Source organism: Gavia stellata, chromosome 23 (assembly GCF_030936135.1).
Source record: "Gavia stellata isolate bGavSte3 chromosome 23, bGavSte3.hap2, whole genome shotgun sequence".
In the NCBI taxonomy this organism is placed as follows: Eukaryota; Metazoa; Chordata; class Aves; order Gaviiformes; family Gaviidae; genus Gavia; species Gavia stellata.
In genome coordinates, this window is record NC_082616.1 from 1,810,091 (window position 1) to 1,832,500 (window position 22,410).

The 22,410-nt window shown below is 43.7% G+C and overlaps 1 protein-coding gene across 8 annotated transcripts in view; it reads left to right on the plus strand.

The window, feature by feature from the left end:
- The window catches only part of EHBP1 (EH domain binding protein 1), a 234,136-nt gene that overhangs the window by 171,336 nt on the left and 40,390 nt on the right, over nt 1-22,410 (plus strand). For 3 of the 8 annotated variants that reach the window (XM_059828420.1, XM_059828427.1, XM_059828423.1), the window contains 4 exons: nt 8,727-8,874; nt 16,207-16,323; nt 19,500-19,624; nt 22,302-22,410. The exon at nt 22,302-22,410 is cut by the window's right edge and continues 30 nt beyond it. In XM_059828420.1, the coding sequence (XP_059684403.1) occupies nt 8,727-8,874; nt 16,207-16,323; nt 19,500-19,624; nt 22,302-22,410 (499 nt within the window). The remainder of the gene's footprint in view (nt 1-8,726; nt 8,875-16,206; nt 16,324-19,499; nt 19,625-22,301) is intronic. The other 5 variants (XM_059828424.1, XM_059828425.1, XM_059828428.1 and 2 more) reach the window with 3 other exon arrangements.

Consider the following 22,410-nt stretch of genomic DNA (forward strand, 5'->3'; position numbering starts at 1 on the left):
GGAACGGGTGACGTTTCTGCTGCGTTCGTGCAAATGTTGAGGCAATTACCGCGTTTAAACACGCAATCTTTTTTTTAATCGCCGCCTTTTATATCGCACCTGCTGTTCTACCTTCCTTTGAAGACGCAGCCATTTCTCCCACCAGAAATACAGCGAATCGTCGCTTTAGTCCTGCAAACAAATCTGGGCGAATGCATTAATGAGGCTGCAGCTGCGCTTAGTAGTTCACATGTCACAAAATAGTAGGTAAAGGCATTCATACTTGAGTGAGTGACTATAGGTGTAGCGGCCTTCAGCAGTACATTGTGCACATTAAAGTTTAAATAGTCACTTGCCTGTTGGCTTCTGAATGAAAGGACTGTCACTGGTCACTTCTCCTGAAGCCTTAATGAAACCAAATAGTTTGCTACGAGTTTGGGCCTTAACCATTGGGGTGTTTCATGCAGTCTTGTCAGTTGATGTTCATGAATTGACTTGAACGGAGATCAAAGTGTTTCTCAAAATGGAGAAGCGGGGAGAGAGACAGCTCCTTCAATTGCACCACAAGAGCTAATCAAGCCATCAGTTCTTTATGCACTCTGCGTGCCTTTAGAATTTAATACCCAACGGTTTGTCAGGACAAATTGAAATTCGGGGGTTGCGGGGCGGCGGAGGGGGGGGGCCCTCCTCGGCCTGCTGCAAATAAAATACGCGCTTCGCTCTTCCGGAGGCTGGTTTTGATAAATTTTACGATTTGATGTAAACCTGCACTGTTGATTAAATATTTGGGGTTGGGAAAAAAAAAGGTAAGGTGAAGGATTCAATGGGCATTATCCGCCTTAGCGCTGATTAAAGATCCAGGTTTAAAGTGAAAGAGAAACTAACCAGCGTGATTTTTTTTTTGTTTCTTTGCTTGCTAATGAACTTTTTTGCTGAAACATTTTAAATTGGATTCCGAAGATAGTTTTTTGAGTGTCAGTTAAAACAAAGTCATGTGAAAATGCCTCCCTGCCTCCCTCCCTCCCTCTCTCTCTTTTTAATTGATATGATTTAGGCAGAGGAAAATGGTAAGGGGGATTTTTCTATTGCAGAAGCAATTTTTAAGGGATTTAGTCTTATTTAGCCTGAAGGTCTTCACACTAATGAGAGCACTTAAGTTACGTCCAGGCGTTGATTAGACAGCTCATCTATCAACTGGAGCATGAGAATTTGTATTTTAGGTACCTTTTATACATTATACATGTATATGCTCTTTTTTATTACTTTAGACTTTATTTTCCACACATTTTTAATTACCTTCTTTCACATCCAAGGTGGCTGTAACGCAGCTGACAGAGCGCGAACGGCAACAGGGAAATACTCTACGTTTGACGAGAAATAATATCGAAACTGTATCTGCAGAAATCGGCGTGCCGAATGCAAATCGCTACCCAGATACATTCCTTACGCCGCCACAAGCCCCCTTAGAGTCTAAATGCATTTATTCAGGGAACGCGGAATTATAGAAATTTAAAAATGCCCAACCACACCCACACCCCCCCAAATTGCGAACGCTCTCTCTACCTGTCGGGTTGTTGGGGTTTTTTTTGCCATGTTTAAAACACAGTAGCGTCTTAATTATTTTCTGGACCATTCGGAAAAGTACAGCGTTTGTAACTTTTTGACATTTCAGGTTTAAAAAAAAAAATTAAAACGTTGCCACCAGCTTGCACTATGAGCAGCCTGTAATAACAGTTAAAAAAGCTTTCTGAACTATTTGACAAGATTTCTTAGTGCTGAGGCCATATGCTGTAGCCTTTAAGCTATTTCTTCCTATCAGTTTCATTATCACCTGCCTCTGAGTCTCCAATATCATCAGTAAGCACATGCAGAATCATAATTATGCCATGTACAAGTTCTTTGATAACATGTACAGTTTTCTTCTTAATTCTTTATCAAATGCATTGATCGTGGCATGTGTGCATTGATCCAGGTCCACCATCTGGCTGTGTGTGATAAGCACAGTGGCATCTTTGCATTTCCACTGTCATTCATTGCGCTACAATTTGGCTGCAGGGGAGTAGTGCCTGGGATTAGCCCTGTTCTGCTACTTACTTGCATTTTAAGTTGACACCTCTACAGCGGCTCAGACCACATTACAAACTGAAACACATACGCACGACTTAGTGATGTGACACTCCTCAATAAGCTTACTCCACTAGCTACTCAACAATCTGTAATTGGATTTGTAGGAATAACAGCAAAAGATTTCCTAAGAATTGCTGGGGACAGAAGGTGAAGTTTTCTCATTATTGGCAAAAGGCTGGGTATAGATCCTAGGCGATTGGTATTTTCCATTAAAAACAAGCTGCCAGCAGTTTGCAGGACATTTTCAAAAAAAAAAAAAACCCAGCAAAATAGGATCCAGGGAGGCGTAGGGTTCGCACTCGTTCTATCCGTGCTCGTCACACGCAAGCGGACTGGGGTCCCGCCACCCGCCCCCGAAAATTAAGCGAAGAGGGGGGGGGGAAAAACAAGTCCGCTCCGCTTTGTTCGGCTGGGAGTGACCCGGGAGCATTCCTCAGGAGGGCACGTCCTCCTCCCTCGGCGCGGGGTTGCCCGCCCGAGGAGGAAGCTTCCCAGGATGGCAGTCTGAAAGATGCTGCTCTCCAGCTTACGCATCCCGTCCGCTTGCCAAAAGTCTTTGTTTCATAACGCCACTTTTTTTTTTTTTTTTTTTTAAATTCTAAAGTCAAGTTTACACAAGAAAAAATCCCTTAAGTGGAGCTGGACGAATGTTGACTCCTACAATGAGTAAGCGGCTTCTTTCGCTTCTGGCTGTAACTCGGCTGCGGAAAGGCACAGCAAATACCATCTTTAGACTTATTGATCTCAGACGGGACGTTATGCCCTGTCTGGGTGATGGCACGATTTCAGAATATCTCTCAGCCCGCACGCTTGAGCCCCCGTTTGTGGGTAATGCCAATAGCATTGACGGTCACGGTGACAGGCGTAACAAGCTTCTGCATCCCGACGCCTGAGGTGATTGTTGTCCTTAATTATACTTCCCAGCTGAGGGGGAGCACAAACTTGCCTAAGCGGAGAAAATGCCAGGGAAGAAGTTAGCGGAGGGCTTTGTCGCCGCTTTTGCTTTAGATCGACTTTCTCGATGATCTTTCTCGGGAGCCCCGTCGGCGGGCAGGGCTGCCCTCGCATTGTTCGCCGGGAGAGCGCCTCGCTCTTAGTCTCGGCGCAGGCGAGCGAGAAGAGGAGGAAAAGAGAAAGTGTATTTGGAATTCGGTATTTCAGCCTGCCCTTAAAACTTGCCGTAGAGCCAAGTGCAGTGTGAAATAGAAACGCTCGCCTTGATCGTGGCGGAGATGTGCGGCTCCTAAAGGGTTAAACGGGTTAAATCTTATTTATCTGAATAGAACTGCAGGGCTGTTTTGCAGAATGCTCTCGCACAAATACCTACGGTTCACTTTGACGTTACAATTTTTTTGTTGGTTTCTTTACTTTAAATACTTGAACTGGTAGACCTTTTACTTTTTTCTCTGAGAAAGATGTATTTGTACCAGATTAGAAAAGCTAAACTGTTTCTTTACATTGAATAATCAGCCTGTCATGACAAATCTATCTCCTTCTGCATGAGTAGGTGCCAGTTTGACTAGCTTCTTTTAGGCTCACACTGGGTTTTAAGCTGGATCCATGTGCATGACTGGCAGTGCATTTGTTGGGCCAGATCTAAGGAGCCAGAGAGCGTTCAGCTCCTTTTTGCCTACAAAAGAGCAGCCAGACAACCAGCAAGAGGCCTTGGATGTAGCACAAGGTGATACTTACTTAGTCAGCCGTTCTTTTTTTCAAATACATAATTTTTTTTTTCATTCAGTAAACGAAGAGTTTCTCAATTTCGCAATGACACGAGGAATTAAATTATCAATGGATTGTTTTTCCGCAGCCAGCATTCGTCACGCCAGAAACACCGTACCAAGTGAATTGTAGGTTTTCTAGAACAACAGAGATTATGGTAAAAAAAGAAATAAAAATAAAAAATGGCCGGCTAACATTTCTTTAGAAAACACCTCCTAGGTTTAAGGAGATGTTTTCCAGTTTACAGCCACACGACCCCATTTTATCGGGAATTTGGGGGGCTTTTTTTTTCTTAAAGGGGACAGCTTTTGTTAAGACATTGTTTGTGATTCTTCCAGTTTTAGACTTTGGGCTACTTCTGGTTTCATTCTGTCTTGTCTCATTAGTCCCTCAGTGCCGTAGGTCGTAAGCCAATAGCTGCTTCGTTACGACAAGCGATTTGCTACTTTTTGTGATATACCTTCATGAAAAAAATATTTTCAAGCGACATTCACTTTATTGGTGGGAAGGCAGCTGATGTAGACAGCAGGCAGAAGGCGGAAAAGATCTCCAATGTTTACATCTTTCTTTGCTGACCACCTCTCCGACCTGACTGGCCGCAGAAATCCAAAGCCAATGCACTTTTGTTTACGTCGCGTGTTCCCTGCGTAGCGATCCGTATTTTCCTCGCTACCTGTGTATTTTGAGCCGCTCGGAAACGGTAGTAGGGACCAAACCTAAACGTGGTCCCCAGGGCGATCAAAGATTTAATCTGACCAGATGGGGCAAACTTGAGAAAGATTTTGACTTTCCACTCTGTTTTGCAACAAGAAAGGCTGATATTTTTTTTTTTTTTTCCCCTCCCGTCCTTTCTTTGTTAGAAAAGGCAGAGATCAGGCCATCCCCAGAGAAATGAGCAGGTGTGGCCATTTACGAGCATGTCTGGTTATATTATAAACCAACACGAGAAAAGTTTGAAATGGTTTGAAAAGAGCTGCTAAACACTTTTAATGTTTCATCCCAAATCCTATTTACTCAAACAAGAGCCGATCAAGGTCACAGTAAAACCCAGCCTGCCCAAACCTTTAAAGCTCGTGTAATTTTATTTTTTTACTTATTTTTTTTATTCTGTCTTCTCTACTGGCTGAATAGGTACATTTTAGTAATCCTTGCCTCTGGACAAGCACAGAAGACTTTTTCTTTCTGAATGGCTAACAACAGAGCCGTTCTTCCCGTCTCATGATGAAAGAGGTGGCAGTCAAGTTCTTTCTCTTAGATGTGCTGTGCACTCGGGGCAGCCCACGGACGATTTGGAAACCCACGGCTATGGGAATCGCTCCCCCTCACGGATACAATTCGGGCTTAATTTTGTTGCTGCGGAGTATCGCTAATTTACCGCTTTCCCCCCCAGTCTGTGGACACGGTAAAGAATTTCCTTTTTAAACCTGAAATAAATGCAGCTCGTGGGATTATATTTTTTTTAGAGGGAGAGGATCATATGTTATTAGACTTCTGGTGTAAACTCAGTTTGGGTCCTCCCAAGATTCTGCCAAAGGACGACTGAAAATCCCTGGCAGAGGTGGTTTTTTTGGTTTTTTTTTGAAAATGCGAGAAGATTGCAGAATTTTTAGTGTTTTAAGGAGATGGGGTTTATGGGGGTGGTTGAATGGCTGAACGGGGGATTTTTTTCCCCCGCAAGACTCCGCCGCTCTCAGTATTTTACTGAGTTGGTCAGCGCTCAGCTCCCGCCGCGCGACATCGCTGGGCGGGGAATCGTCTCGGAAACTGCCCCGCCAGTGTTTCGCATTCGAATTCACCTTCCCAAATCCACGGCGTCGACGGTTTTGGCCAAAGCAACGTCAGTCATTGCCGTCTGCGGCGAGTACAAAAAGGACCCCCTAATGGCAGCCATTTTTATTTGTTTCTTAAGATCCAAAGGCTGCTGAAAGAACAATTGGATAAAGTTGAGGATTGGAGAAGCTTGATTTTCTTGTTCCAGTGAAATGAAACTCCCGTCCTTTTTTTCTTCCCCTTCCCCTTAAAAGCCGGAGTCTGCTAGGGGGTTGTAGCTGTGTCAAAGCCGTTGGGATGCCACTGCTGATCACTTTAATTACTAGGACTAAGGAGGATAAAATTAAAAGTAGCACCATTGAAGCAGTGGAAGAAAGCTTGCCGAGATGTCGGTGAACTGTGAAATATAAAAATTGCATACCAATACGTTTTTATAGGAGGGAAACAAGGAATTGCATTGCTTATTCGTGAAGAGTTTGTCCTTAAATGGTGAAGTTTTCCTCGCTCTGCATCCGCGCGGCAGATCTTTAGACCATTACAAAGTGATTGGGGGAAAATAACGGAGCAAACTTTAATGTCTCTTTGGCGTGTCAGGTTCATGTCAGAGGGCGAAAGATTTTGCTGAGTTTTCTCTTCAGCCGTACAGGAGAAGAGTCGCTGTACGTGTGTTTGCATCGTCCTTTCTTGGTGCAGAGCTTCTCTTCGTGCCTCCGGTTTTTTTTTAGTAGCTATGTTCATGCCTCCCTACCTCTCCCCAGCGCTTTCCTTTCCAAAACCTAGGGGACTGATTTGCCGTTTAATAATTGTTCTGTACCCCAGAACTTAATCTACCTGCTTTTTCTGCTCTCGGTTGCATTGCTCCTTCCACCAGCGTCTTCAGTGACGGAGGGTTCAAATACCTGAATTGAATATAAGCAAGAACTAGGCTGGTTTTTCTCTTATCCGCCGGTGATGATTGGCTTAATCAGCACAAACACAAGCCACAATAATCTCTGTTTGCTTGGAGATCCCCGGGACGTTAATGACTATGCTAATAATTCAGGATGCAAGGTCTCTTTCAGGAGGAGGGGAGGAGAGGAGAGGGGGCAATCAGCCTTCTCCGTCCAGGGCGCATTTGTCGCAAACACGTAACTGGCCTTATTTTAAACTACGTGGGCTGTAGCAGATTCAATTGTTTGACGTTAAACCGCAGGGGGAGTCTTAATACAAATTTTGCACGTTCCTTCTTAAAAGTCATTTAGGTCAAACCCGCAAGTTCCTGTATCCCAGGGATCACAAACGGTAGGGATCTGAGCAGTTTGATTTCCCGTAAAATTCGACGTAATTTAAGTTACCGAATACGGCGGGTCCAAATGAAATCGGTTGCTCGATCAGTTGGCTGGCTAGAAATTAAATTGATCCGTTCTAGCGCCTAGGAGCAAGGGGGAAGCTTTCCAGTTGTCTTTCTAATGTGTACTTTACCGAATAAGTTTTTGATAGAACTGTTGCTCTGTGCCTTCTGGGAAGTTAAAGGGTGAGAAAGCAAACAAAGCCAACGTGCCGTCCCGCTGCCTTGCCGGGCCCAGGCAGAATTGTCTTTCCAGGGGAAGGACATTAGGAGAAAAGTAAATCAAGGCAATCTGATAGGGAATCAGGGTCCTGTCACTCAGAGCCAAGATATTGTGCTGTGTCCATATACTTTGTTTACTGTAGGGTTTTATGAGTTGTAACCTGCCCATGCAAGCTGTTAATGAGGCTAAATCTTGCTGCTTGAGGATTGAATTACAGCACACCTCTGGGCTAATGCTTATAAACAGAAAGTCCCATTAGGGCCGCATTCTGATTCAGTCATTTGCATTTTTCCTATTGTGCCGCGAACAATGCTGAGTAAATAGCTACAAACAAACAATTTACATGGAAATGGCTAAAATGTACCTAATTAGTATTTTGCGCTTGTTTTATTAATGATGGCTTAAACTAAATAGCACTTAGCAGCAGCTCTCGCCAGCATCTGCAGGTGTGGGATGCTCAGGTTCTGGGCTGGTGGGAAGGCTGCCAGGACGGCTGGCCAAAATTAGGCCCTTCCTAATATTCCGCTTAGTTCAGGGCAGCTGCCTATACCTGGCCTTTACCCTGGTCGTTACGGCACGAATACGGACTTCTCGGCGGATTGGACTGAAAGCCAGAGGCTGGCTTCGTTGCGCTTAGGAGCGTTGCTGATATCGAGGGGCGGGGGAGAACGGTCCCAACTTGGAAAAAATCGTATTTTTAAGGTGAAAACAGACATTGTTTCCCTTATGGTTTAATGGATTCTTACAGATGTGTTCAAACGCGTCTTTTTAAGCATAGTATTTTTAAGCATAGTATTTTTTTTAGTATGGTGGGTGAGTCTTTTCCAAAATTTCATGCTGTAGAACTTTGGTCTTTCATGTAACTGAAATATTACCGTGCTTCTAAGATATCTACGTGCTTTAGCAGGACAGCACTCTCCGGGAGGGTTCCAGTAGGATCTCTTTAATTACTGACCAAAGCCCCACAAGTAGGATGTTTTACAGCCATGCAAAGCCTTTTCTGCTCTGGCATCTATTGTTCTCTCATTAATTTTCATTAGCTTATTGTTTTTTTGAGAGAAGATCTATCCATCGAAGTCGAAGGCTTGGATTCCTTTCCGTGCCTCAGATGCGACGTCACTTTACACTTTGAAGTCAGCTTGGTGGTTGGAGTAAGCGAGAGCAACGTCGGGCTTCTCATTTCAGTTCTGTGAGAGAATATTACTCAAACCAGTAATTCAATTTAGTAAAACCATTTTTATAGCCACGGTAAAACTTTTTGTGGTTCTTAACTTTGAGACAAAAGCGTCCGGGAATTTTCATCAAGGTATTTTTATAGACTGTAATTTATAAACGCTTTAGATTGCAAATACTTATGTTTCTAATGCAGTAATAATTTGGGGAACGCTTGAAAAAAAGAAATCTGATTCATGGATGTCTTTAAAAATTGTGGTGTGACACCCAACTGATATCGAGCATCCTATTTATAACGTGGGCCAAGCACCATGCTGTAAACCAGTTACTATCATGATGATCAGATTGAGAATGAAATTGCATTTCTGTCAATTACTGAGTTGGCAACTGTTCAATATATCTTAGCAGCAAGATGAAGAGCGGCGTCGGCAGCTGAGAGAGAGAGCTCGTCAGCTAATAGCAGAAGCTCGATCTGGAGTGAAGATGTCAGAACTTCCTAGCTACAGTGAAATGGCTGCAGAAAAGTTGAAAGAAAGGTCAAAGGCATCTGGAGGTGAGCTGAGGAACCTTGTATCTTATTCCTATGGCAACCTAGGAACCAGAGACCTTTTTGGGTATCACTTTTATTCACACTTCAAAACCTTGTCGTTCGTCGGGCGCACATATCAAAAGACCTGGCCGTAGATATGTTTCCTAAATCGGCGTTGGGTCGCTTAATTTCCAACAAATGAAAAGCAAAGCGTAGACGTGATTGAAAGGAAAAGATGTTACGTGAACAAGTAGCTCATATTGGCCCATTGTTTACAGATTTGTCATTACCCACGGGTTTTTAGAATTTCATGATGGTTGCTTAAAATCTCTTCGGTATATATTTTTTAGATAGGAGCATGGACATAATTTGGGGCGAAAACAACATTAGAAATACTTAAGAAACTTTATTTGGTATTAAATGTGTTCAAAAGACTGCTTGGGAAGAGAATTTTAAAGGCAGCCCGTGGGAGGTGGGGGCAACAGCCTTTTGATTTTAAATGGCGGTCTTTTGACATACCACTTGCCTTTACAGGTTTTGAGTTGTAATGTTGCTATAATGTTATTAAACTGACTTTGAAATGTTATTAAAATTCATATACCTGCCAGTGCTACGGGCTGGAGTAATGTAGTGTCACTCAAACTCAGATGGGTGCTGAGCACACGGTTCAGTACAGGCTTCTCGTTCCTTTAGTGTCTTCTACGTATTCTCAGGGGAAATTGTGTTTCTCATACTAACGCGTAACTGTAAGCCAAAGCGTCAGGAAAATCCAGCTTTATGTTCACAATGCGTGTAGATTCAACGACAATATTTTTTCCTTCCCTACTACACGTGTTTTATATGCGTGTATATTTAAATACAGTCTTACTGCACCCTAAACCTTACACTTCTGTTCCATTTAACGCCAACGAGAAAAGCAGTTAGTTGTACGTCTCCCTTTGTGTCTGGTCTTCAGTTTTCCTCTCTTTGCCCAGTAAACCAAGCTTGCCAACACAACTCTCTTTGGTGATAAATAGGGAAATTACATCCTTGGTGCGGAGGGAGTAAGGCAGGCTGAGCAAAGTGGCGCGGTGCTTGTACATTAAGTAGGCTACGGTGTTCTTCATCCCTCTTCATGATTCATGACTCTGCATCCTACGTTATTTAATTATTTCCTCCTCACTGATTGTGCCTGTACGTAGCTGTTCCTGCCATCTCTCCCCTCCGAGTGAGGTACATTTTCTGGGTATAACCTGAGTGCTCAGCAGGATAGTAGTTAGCTTGTTTTGTCACAGCGACTCGCTTGTAGTGTTGCTAAATGTCCCGGTACACTGCTTTCTGGGATGTGGCCTTCCCTGGTCCTATTTTCCTCTGAATTTTGCTTTTGCTCTTCCTGCCCTTCGTTCAGTTTATAAACAGTCTCAGAGGGAACTGTGCGTATATATTAAAAAAATGTACTTATAGATATAGATTGCATACGCATCCAGAGAGTTTCAGTGTTACTAAAGGAGGAGACAGTATCAATACTGATGTCAGCTTGTTTATTAAGTTATCAGCGCTATACCTGTTGGGTTTTAGCCAGTATAACAATTTCACTGCTTTCTACTTTTGCATGTGCTTTGAGTTATCTCCTTGGTTTATATTTCCTACCTTGATTTTTCTTTGTTCATACAGTAGTTTGGCCAAGCTATTCGAACTTCTCTTGGACTTCATTCCCCGTTTCCTTTTATTCCTCTTTGCTCTTTTCATGTCGGTGTGCATTTTACAGCACTTCCTTCTACTTACACATTCTCAGAAAGCTTTCCCTACGGCACATCTTCCACGCGCTTCTGCCACACCGCTGGTAATGTCAGGTGCCACACTAGATCTCCACTCAAGAAATTAATTCTTCTAAAATGGAGTAGTTCCGTGAAATGGCACCAACACTTTATAAGCCAAATAAATTATAATACTTTCTGGGTTTAGTCTTTTTCATCTTTTGATTTCCACCAAAAATTAGGATTTAATAGACAGTCTCCTTCTTACAATTGGATTCGGAATATTACCCCCGACTGCATTCACATGTAGTAGGTATTTTTCTGTATATAGTCCTCTATTCCCTTTCCAACACCCAAGACAAGCTTATAGTAATACTTTATGTCTTCCAAGCTCTCTTGTCCATTATGCTTCATTAATCTCGTCTTCTGCATTGATTGCTACATTTTAATTTACAAAAAGGGAATGTACCAAATCATTTTCCTCTCTCTCAATGCAGTTATTCCAGAAAAAAGTGGCATTTCAGCTTTGGGATTTTGGAGTTTTTGAGGACTAACTTCTTGCTCACTATTGTAGGTGAAAATGTCATCTCTTTCAGTGTTTCTGTATGCTCATTAAGAGTTTCATGCTTTGGCAGCGGTGCTACATTCTCTGTTAAAAGGCTTCATTTAATCAAAAACTCAAATGCCTATGGCAAGTTGAAACTTTCCTGGATAAGCAGCATCCTTTGCTACGAAATCCAGTCTTTTTCATAGGTTATTTGGCATGTGAGACAGAAAATACTTCTTCCTGCCAACTGCCAGAGGGTTTGGGATGGCAGCTTCAAATTTATTAGATGTCCTACTAGCTTCAGGCTGATAAGCGGATGCCTTGAAATGGGTCCAGGGACAGTATCGAGATAGGAATCCAAATATCCTCCCTTCTCCCAGCAGCGACGGGACAAAGGAATTGACATCTTATCTAGGTGTTGTCCCCGTGCAGTGGGACACCCGTCTACTCTTTTGGGATTTGGGTCGTGCGTTGCCTTTACGCTCTGGCACGCCTCCATCCTTGATTTGAGATGGCGTCTCTGTGAGGATGTGGCTCGGATCTGGAGGTGGCGAGTAGGCAGCGGAGGGAGGGAAGAATGGAGAGGACGGGGGTAAGACAAGCATAGTACGAGGAGGCTTTGGTGAAAAAAGCACCAAAAATAGGCAAAACTGGGAGGGGAGAAGAGAATGAAGACAAGAACGGCACAGAAGAGATATGTTAGAGGAGCAGGGAGGGAAAAACACAGGAGAAGCAGCATCCAGATGTATTGTAAGACAAAAAAAGTTCTCAAAAATTTTGGAATTAATGACAAAAGCTGGAAAGGTGTACTGCAGTTTAAAAAACTTACCAAAGAGAGCCAGCTGGCATTGCGTTGCACTTGTACGCTTGAAGTTTTCTGGGTACGTTACAGATTTTACTTCAGAGGCAATGATTTGGAGGGAACGTACATGGTAGCCCAAGCTTACTCATCGTGCTTAGTCTCCGACTCATAAAACAGTGTTAAGTCCTCGATTTAATATTTTTAACAGGCAGTATTTGTATCTGTTGGCAGTTACTGCTGTACTTTCTTGTCCTGACATCTGACTTCTTGTACACTGAACCAGTATTTCGACTCTGCATTTCTTCCATTCCCCGCCTTTGCTTCCTTCGTTACTGTTCAGATGCTCCTGTCACGTCCCGTAGCCTTAAAGTGAACTCTGTACTTGAAAGCAAATAAACTACATATCTGAATATCCACAAGCTTGAAGGATTTCCCAGAGACAATCTTGGCGGCATCTTCCCTAAAGAGCAAGGACTGTTCATGCAGCTCCGGTGGCAGCTTTCCTGTGCTTCTCCCACTGATGTGATCCAACCCCCGTCAACGCTTTTACCTCTCTATGAAAATTGTTCCTTTTTAATTTCGTCTAGAAATTTATGCAGTTCTGCTGCAACTCCTTCACGTGTGGACAAGCTCAAACCGAGTCAAGAGAATATCAGTTTAACCACAAATTAAGCCTGAGCTTAATGTGAACAGTAAGACATAGGAGCTATAAAATGCCTCTGGGTCTTTCTTCCAGCAATATTCTGGCATTTCCATTTGGTTCCAAAAGATTCTTACTTCGCTCTCTTCAGTCCAGGCTGTGTAATGGTCAGTGCTGTTTAGTTGTTGACTTAATCCTTTAGCTTTAATTTTGTTCGTTTCTTCATGGCATAGGAAAGCTTTGCTGTCTTTCTAGGATCCACATTTACATACTTTTCAAGGAAGCAGTTCTTTAGTACTCTTCTGAATACGTGCCCTGGTTCTAGACCAAGTGCTTTAAGTTTTTCGCACTAGTAATTTGTTCTTTTCATAAAAGATATCTGTTATCTCTTCGTCATGTTGTTCCTTTTATCATTTATAATTGCAAAATCTTGTTGTAACATGCTCCCTAAACACATTTCCCTTTTTAATACACTGGAAGAACATTGGACTGGAAAAAACCACTAGAGTAGTTTAAAACAAGGAATCTGTAGATTTTGAAAGATATGTGAAAAATTCTGAAATTACTTCAAATGAATGCTTTTAATTGATTTTTTTTTTTTTTAATAAAGTGTAAATGTCCTGATAATCATATTCAGTCGAAGCCTGCCAACTTTAAATTAAATACTAGGTCAGGTCATTATCTGACACCAGGAACTGGTGTCTTCGACATTCCCATCTCTTTTGTTACCTAAAATGGTGGTGTCAAAGACAGTGCCTCTGATCTCATCTCACTGTATTAAATTAAAGAAAATCAAATAATCTAATCTAAGCATTCCCTTAGTATGCAGCAGTCTTAAACCCTGTCATCTCGTTTAGATTGTTTTGACACATCCAGCATGCTGCCGGCTGACTGGTAGTTGGGAGCTGACCTTGCGAGCTGGCTTCTTCGGCTGCTTTGGAAAGTCATTGCCTGCCCCTCGGCTCGAGGTGGATTTGGTTTCCCTCTGCCGCAGCGGTATCCCTCTGTCTTTCTCCTCCACCTCTTCCAAAAAACCGTGGCCCTTTGCTGCTGTTAGCCCGGTCATGCTTTCAGCGTGCCACCGTGAGCTCCAGGATGTGTTTGAGAGTACCGTGACTTGAGTGCCACTGAATTTCTCTGACACCATCATGAAGGATTTAAAATCATGTGAGAAGTCTAGCTCCTCGTTAGAAAAAGTAGAACCATAGAATCGTTCAGGTTGGAAAAGACCTTTGAGATCATCAAGTCCAATCGTAAACCTAACCCTGCCAAGTCCACCGCTAAAGTGTGTCCCAAATCGCCCCATCCACACATCTTTTAAATACCCCCAGGGATGGGGACTCCACCACCTCCCTGGGCAGCCTGTTCCAGTGTCTGACAACTCTTTTGGCGAAGAAGTTTTTCCTAATATCCAGTCTAAACCTTCCCTGGCACAACTTGCGGCCATTTCCTCTCGTCCTAAAGTAGAGGCGCTTTGAAGAAAATTCAAAACTTCCAAGTTGTTGCTGTTGCTGCTTTACCATTCTCCGTTTTCTCTTCAGTCTGCTTTTTGCCCCATCCTTTCTCGGCTCATGGAGTGCACTCGTGGGCACGCATGTGCCCTTCTACTTTGTTCACCTGACTCTGCGCTACCTGAAACGACGAGAGGCCGGATCACGGACCCATCTCTGTGAATTTAAGTGGGAACGGAAAGGATGTCGCAGAGAGTCCTGAGTGTTTCTGTCCACCCAGTTGTACACCTGAAGCACCATCCGTCAGGTCCCGGGTCTGGTCGCAGATCTTGGTTTGGCTGGGGAGAGATGTTCTTCTCCATCCGCCTGGCACACGCTGGGGCGGATTGGAAGAAAGCTGACTCTTCCAGGGACTGTTGAGAATTAGTGGAGAGGAGGCCAGGGAAGTCATGGTGGTCAGCTGAAACGGAGGGATCCTACTTCACAGACTGCCGCTCCATCATACACGCAACAGATGTTGAGTAAGACATTGAAATGGAAACTTCTTTGCTCCTGTCGGTCGCAGCAAGAGCCTTACCCTGAATCGGCAGAGGTCTGCGAAAGACATTGATTAATTACAGCGGAATTGAGGGAGCAGCTAGTTAGAAAAGAGTAGCAGTCATACAAAAACATCAACAGGCTCCTAAAGTGGGAATTACAGGGACTGTGGAGATAAAGAGGTAAAGAAAGGAAACAACTCTATGACCTTCGTGTCAGCAGCGGGGGCCTGAAGTGCAGACCTCAGGTCTGGGGATGAGGTTTAGTGTATTCCAAAGACAGACGATGAGTGATCCCCACCAAGCCTGGTCCAAACTTCCCCAAACTTCTGGTATTCAGGATTATGGCATCTTGGTACTATCTTTAGGATCCTTTTTGGTTGTCTGGCGTTTGAATGTACCAATGTCCTGCAATGATAGTTAGTAATTTTTCCTATCGTGACGGGTTTTAGAGTTCCTTTAGTTACTATATGTCTTCTTTCTCCAGACACACTCCAGCCTTCTCTTTTTTGTCATTTTTACACGCATGCATACATACATAGGAAAAAAATGTTCGTAGAAGTCTGAACAAGCGTAGATAGCATTTGATACGAGACTTGAAAGCGAGTAAATACAATGCAGCTACATGCTTTGAAAGTACTAATCTAGCTTTTATGGACTTTAATTTCATTATATATTTGTATTGAAAATGTGCGTCAGGATTTTTTCTGGGATCTGCTTCACAATTCAGCTCTTGCTATTTGATCTTCCTCAGGTTACTTACTCTTTCTGTGCCATAATTTGCCTACATCATCATCATAGTTGTAATTATAATAATCGCCTACTTCATAAAACATTATGGGGCTCATTTACAAGTGATATTCATAAGCTGCCCTGAGAAACTCGGTAGAAAGATCCCATAAAAAGCATAAAGTATAATTACAATTATTATTTTATTTAAAATGAATGTCGCTTACAAACAGTGCTGGTTCCAAGCGGTGCAGGAAGGCAGCGATCTGTGAGGGTGCTCTTGCTACACCTGAGGTCAGCGCTTGCTAAGCGTGATGTTCCAGGTGGTAGTTTACCTCCTCTTATCAGAAGTGGTAGGAGACGCTAACGCCTAAGCGAGGTACAGTGATCACTGGTCTGTGATATATTATGCAAAGTAAGGAGCAGCAAGTCTCGGCGAGCTGGGAACTCCGTACCCGGAGCTGCTGCCTTTCTCAAGAGACCGCAGCTCCCAGGTCCTTCTGCTGGCCGGAGCCATCCAAAGCTGCCGTGTGCCGGCTTCGGCGCCCGTTCTGCGTTAAGGAGAACTGGGGCCCTGGGGGAAATGGTTTTGAATTGCGTTATAAGGAGAAGCGCATGTGCTTTTCAGAGTTAACCAGAGATCCAGCGCGGAGAACAGCCACTGCTGAGGCCAGACTCTACCTTTATTGTAGCAGGAGTTTCCAGCAGAGCCCCCTGCGTGTATATTGAATTGCATCAGTTTAAAGATAAATCCATGAGTGGGCAGAGTGAAATCTCCTTCCAGACTTATTTAATGATTTGCATTTTTATCATAACTCAGCTTGTTCTCTACAACATTCTTTTTTTTTTTTTTTTTAAGCAATGTGGTGCATGTATGTAAGACAATACTAACCTTAATGCTGTATGTTCCTACAGATGAGGATGAGGATGATGATAATATTGAGATAGATACTAACGAGGAGATTCCCGAATGCTCTGTTACTGGAGGTGGAGATGAGCTTACTAACCTAGAAAATGACCTTGATTCAACGGGTAATTTAAATAATGGCTATTTTGTGTATTTTGCATGACTAACGCTCCATCGTTGTATAAGTACTGATGTGCTGCTTCTCTCTGTCATAGCTTTATTCCTTTGTGCCTTTTCAGGTCTTTTAAACCCTAATGCTTATTCTTTTTGAATATTTTGCATTCGTGTTTAGCTGAAATTTCAAATCAGCAGCAAAATCATCATTTCCAACAATGGCAGATTGAAATGTCTCTTGGTGTTTGATGGGGAAGGGGCCCCCAGGTCAGATTTGTAAAGCAGAGCCACCTGAAATCACCCTGCCTGGCTTGTCCCAGCAGAGCACGGTAGGCAGGCTGGAGGAGCGAGCAGTCGCGTTGGTGAGTAGAGCTGCCGCAATCCGCACTGACATCCCGGTCCACGCGCTCAGCCAAGAGGAGCAAACACGCCTCTGTGTTTCCACGTAGGCTTGGTATCCCGCCGGTTCCTTCCCGAGGACCGGTTCTTGTATTTATACCTTGTTGCTCCAGCGGGGACATGGAGGTATAAATTTGAACAGAATTAGTCCCATTTACTTTACAAAGTTGGAGCGATACATTTTTAATAACGCACTTTAAAAGCATCTGCGTTCTTGTAGAAACGCTTGTATCACCTCCACACATGCTGGTCAAGTCATAATAAATCGTAGTAGTGGTTATTTCCCCTTTCAAAAATTGTAATCGAGCAAAACTGGAGTTCAGGTTCCTCCATAGGTGATAAATATGTCAGGGTCTTCCAAGGGAGATGCTTATATAAAAAGGCGCTAGGTCTTGAAAGCTGTGAAGGTGACTGCCCGTCAGTAAGAGAGTTGCTGAAGGAGTTTCTTCTCCGTACAAGCCTGCCCGCTACCAGCGGCGCCGGGGATTGCTGAGTGCCTCTTTGTAGGATGGTGTGCTTCTCAGCCGGGGCGTTCCCGCTCCCTGCAACTCGGCTCAAGCCCGGAGAAGTGTGGCGAGCACAGGACAGCGTCGGGATAAAGGCAGTACAAGAGCGAACTTCTTACAGCATCCTCTGAGTTGGTTCTGCCCATGCCGACTGGACCCAAGTTTGTAGCCCGTAATAAATTAAATCAGAAGACTTCATTTAGTGTTTGCTCTTTGTAAACTAAGCCAGTGATGTGTATATAGCACTGGTCTGCTTTGAATGCAAACAATTTGAGTCATGTCCTTTATTTCTTTTCGTTTGAGGATTTCCAAACACATAAGAAAATATATTTAGTGTTTCCAGCATTTGGCTCAAGCTGATTTAGAGCAGAAGCCTGTCAAATAATTTCCCAATAAATACCAGTTCATTTTAGGAGAAACAGAAAATCAGTAAATGAATCTTGCTGTCACATAGCCCCAGTCAGTGACTTACCAACATTTATTTCTGTGGGCCTTTTTTTCTTGAGAGATACCTTCTCAGGGATACAAACCCACTACCCAACGCTTCATCTCCACTGTGGGAAGACATTCTGGAAAAAACCTGGGACGTCGTCGTGCAGTTCAGTCTGCACGGTAGCCAGAGGGACAAACGAGTAAGGAAGGGGCCAGGCCGTAACAGAGAAAGCAGGCTAATGCTGTGAAAGAAATCGGTGTAGACCGATGGCGGTGGGATTCTGCCCATTCATACCGAGTTCTGATGAAGGCTGAATCTCCTGGGAGCACCTAAACGCAAAACTGTAAGGGACATTTCACGTTTGGGATCATTATGACCATCTTAATTAATTTGTCCCCTGCCGAATCTTAGTCCCTCCCATCTCTCTCAAGAAGAGAAAACTTTTTTTTTATCTTTACTGCCACTTGTTGGTTTTAAATATTGCTTCTCTCTGTATTTGTCCGTGCTGCTACTATACGCTGCTGTGAACGTATCCGATAAAATGAGAACCTCTTATATCATCGTTATTACATGATGTTTATGTATAAGCCCACAAGAATGTGCATGTACTTACATGTGAGCCTCAATTAAGGGCACCCTGACTGGGTGTGCCAGAGGAAAGGGAAACTATCCTTCGTCATACCCCAGCCCTGCCCATGCTGCTGGAGGCTGGCATCATTTGATGGCCAGCGTGCCAAAAATATTTCGGCTAACATGCATCGGAGCGCTCCCAACCTTGGAAGGAGGCAAAACAGTCGTGGCTCCACTTCCCGCACCGGCTAGAAGTTAACCAGCCCGCAGTGAAAAACTCAGGCTGTGCCCCTCGAAAAACCATAGCAACTGGTCTTCTCTCTGTTTGACCCAAGGCCCAGACGTACGGGCATGATATACGCAGGAGACGCTGCGTTCGCTCTCTTTCAGGGGCGATTCCTCGCGTGGTGCTGCATGTAGAGTATGGCTGGGGGCTTCCGCGCCAGCGTTATTCTGCCTTCCTAGCCTGGGTTAGCTCCGCAGGTCTGCGCTGTGGTTTGTTATTAACACCTTTCTCCTCCTTATGTGTGTATGTGTAGGTATCTGTGTGCATAGGTGTGTTACAAATACATATAGTCAACGGTCGCATACAAAGTGAGCATTATTGGGAGGTAAAATTCTCGACTCTTACTCCTTTGGGCTCTGATCCAGGTTGCTAAAACCGATGAAAAAAATTTTGAGGCTTCGTCAGGCTTCGAATCTGTCCCTTCGATGCAGTTACGAAGCGTTTTACGGCTCGCACGGCTTCGACGTGTTCTATAAATCATAGTAAAATAGTACTAGAAAGCTCTCTCTTTTGATTCTGAAATTTTAACGTTGAGAAGCAGTGCCAAGGAGCCTTAGGATGAATTAGTAGTTCATAAACTTGAGGGGTTATCAGTACTTAGAATATGTGATAAATTTTTATGTGTCATCTTAAATGGCTCTTGAAGTGCGGTTTTATACCACAGTATGGGGATGTACAGGTTGGGGGTAACTTAAAGTAAACCTTGTCTGCTTTCTGTGGTTTTTCATCCGCTGTCTTCGAGCACATTTCCTTGTTCAGCTGAGTGCCACACGCGGTTTTTGAGAGAATTTAGGCATTATCAATGTACGTTACGCGAATCTACGCCAATCCGAATCGCAAAAAAAAATGGATTTTCCTTCTAGTTGTTGCTTTTTTAGTTTGAAGTGATAGCAAAGTGAATGAACGCTACCTTTTAAAATGCTACATTGCTGCAGCGACTCTGCATTTAAATGCATCTCACTCTGTTGTATGTGGTATTTGCATATTTAGCAGAACAAAACAGTAAGTTGGTGGATTTGAAGCTGAAGAAGCTCCTAGAAGCTCAGCCACAGGTGGCAAATTCACTCTCCAGCGCTGCTCAGAAAGCTGTAACTGATAGCTCAGAGCAAGACATTAAGGTAAGTTTTGATTAATGCTTTTGTCTCAGTACCTGGGTGTTCCGATGTCGGGTTTGTACTTCGTGAGGAGGAAAATGATTTCTTATCAAATCCCTCACCGTAAGTAACGCAGAAAATCTTCACGGCGGTGCAGTCGTGTAGTCCGCAATGCCCTGGGTTTTCTCCTGGTGACTATGCAACACGTTTTCCTTTTTGTTTTTTTGATCTTGATACTTGTCATTGGCATAACAGTAAGAGATGCAAGAAGCATTTCTCCCTTCTTGTTGCTCAGGTTGGCACTTAAATCAGAAATACAGCACGGGCTCCATCCTGCTGCTGGTGCAATCAGCAGCAAGGCTCTCGTGGCTTTAACGGGAGCAGGACCGGACTCTCAGTGGTTTGCTTCCCTCCCAGGCCTGACCCTCTGGTTTTTCTCCATTAAAATTAAGCCGTGGTACACTTTAAAGGCATACCTACTTGGGTGCTTGACAACGAGCGCCGCTGAGAAAAACAGACGCGAGTCTGCCACGTCTGCGGTCGTTTTGCCGATTCTGAACGTTCACCACTTCAGCGTAACGTGCGCACCAATCCATTTTCCATTGCGTTTTCTTAATTAGACCCCTTGTGTTCTTAGTATTGTATTTTTTTCTTAAAAACAGTCCCTGTATGTCATGAATATCCCCATGGCTCTGGGGCACTTCCAGTTGGGTATAACTTTTCACCCACCTGCAGTCTGGGGGGAAAGCACTGCTGACTGAAAGGATTTCCTTCCCCAGATACAGAGATGCTTTGAAGTCCCAAAACAATGACTTTCATTGCTTTCCCCTTACACTGTCGGTTCCTATAAATTGGTGATGAAAGTGTGTGGCAGCAGCAGAGGACTTTCGGTCTCTATCTTTGAACAAAAGGAAGCCTGGATCAAGTCTGATTTTTGCGTTCAATTTAGCTTTCTGCAGTGGATTTAATGCAAAATGAAGCTGGCCCAAGAATAATACAATGGATTGAAAAGGCTAACTGAATTAGTGGGCTTAGAGGAATACATTTGTAAAGTGGCAGAAGTCCCCAGTCATAAAAAGGTTTCTTAAAATGGGATTTACTGGCTAATCACGCTGATATTTTAGCATGTTGCCAGGCCTAAAAAATTAGTCGTGTTTGTTTATTTTGGTAAAGACTCTGGTTTAGGCTGTCGGATGGTTATTGTGCTAATAACAGGCAACCACCTTTTATTTAACCAGAGTCGTAACCACCCGATTAGTGCAGCCGAAAAGTCATCCGGAGCACATGAGCGGTACTTTTTTAAGCTTAATTCGCCAAATGACACGGGGGCGGGGGGGGGAGGGCGCCTCTTAGGGTTATTTGGTATCACCTACCCTGCCGAAAATGGTGTTCCGCTTTATGAAAAGCTCCCGGGAAGGAGTTGCTTTGTTTTTTTTAGGGTACTCCCACAAAAGGTGCAAGCCACCGGTTTATCTCTGCACATCTTTGCGAGGAAGAGGTGGAGAGCGGCGTTATAAGGGATATATATGGTGTCCATCTGTTCTCGTGGAGCTCTCGGCATTGAGGTGGATTTGTTTTTTAATAAAATGCAGTTTACACGTTTCTAAATGAGGCATTCTGTGTTTGTGGAAAAGGATAAACTGTTACCTTCCCTTGGGGATTGTGTATCCCCGGCCTCCTTGAGGCTAGAGAATAGGCCGTCGGAGAACTCCCTCATTACCGATTGTCTCAATGCAGAGGAAGGGCAAAGTCTTGGTAGCTTTTGATAACCAGTTTCAGCATTCAGCAGGCTTAGCTATTAGTCATGCATCTTAGCCTTTCCCTATTTACTTTCAAAACACTTAATAAAAATAATAAAAGATTAGGTATAAAATGAAATATTTGTTTGGTACACAGCACCTCGGTATCTGCAGTTTCCACACACCGCGGTGGTTCAGTCTTCTGGGATATTTCGTGTTGATAGAACCATTTGAATTTGTTACCAGTATTAACATAGGAAGCCCTGGAAAAGATAATTGTAGTTTCCTTAGCTGTAAAGGGCTTACTTACAAATCTGGCTTTGGAAAGTTATAGCTGATGAAATGCAGTTCAGTGGGGTAGTATTATAATCCTACCTTTTAGCCTTCATCCAGCATTAGTGGTTTATCTCAATGGGCATAAAATTAGAAACTAGTTCTTCTTGTCATACAAGTCTGGGGGACTACAGAGAACGACAGATTTCTTTACCGGGCAGGGAGACAGGCTAAAGGCAACACGCTTTTAAAACGATACAGATCGTGTTCGGGGGCAGCGACGCCGCGACTTGGCAGCGGCACGCGCGGCGCTTGGCGAATCAAAGTTGCGAAGGAGTGATTTTTTCCCTTCAAAATCGGAATCGCTGGCAAATACCAGTCACAATTAATGGGTCTGGCTGTTGAGGAAGTAGAGTCCTGCAGGAGGGTGCCCACGGAGCAAAAAGCCGGTCGGTGCCACCACACGTTAAACAAAAAAAAAAAAAAAAAAAAAAGGAGAAGTTAATCACTCTTCTCCTTTTTTTTCCCCAGCTGATACTTTCATCCTATATAAAGCGCAGCCCGAGTCGTGAAATCCTCTTTGCAAGAGCTGCGCCCTGTCCCCTCGCCGAAACCTACCTTTCGAATTCCCGTCTTCCCGTTTGTAAACAAAAGAAACGGTTGTGTCTCTGCTTTTTTTTCCCTAGCAGAATGGAACAGAGGAGCATCGTGCTGAGCGCTTACAAAAAGCAGCAGACCGGTTTAGAAATCCCGTTGTGTTCAGCAAGGACTCGACCGTCAGAAAAACTCAGCTCCAGT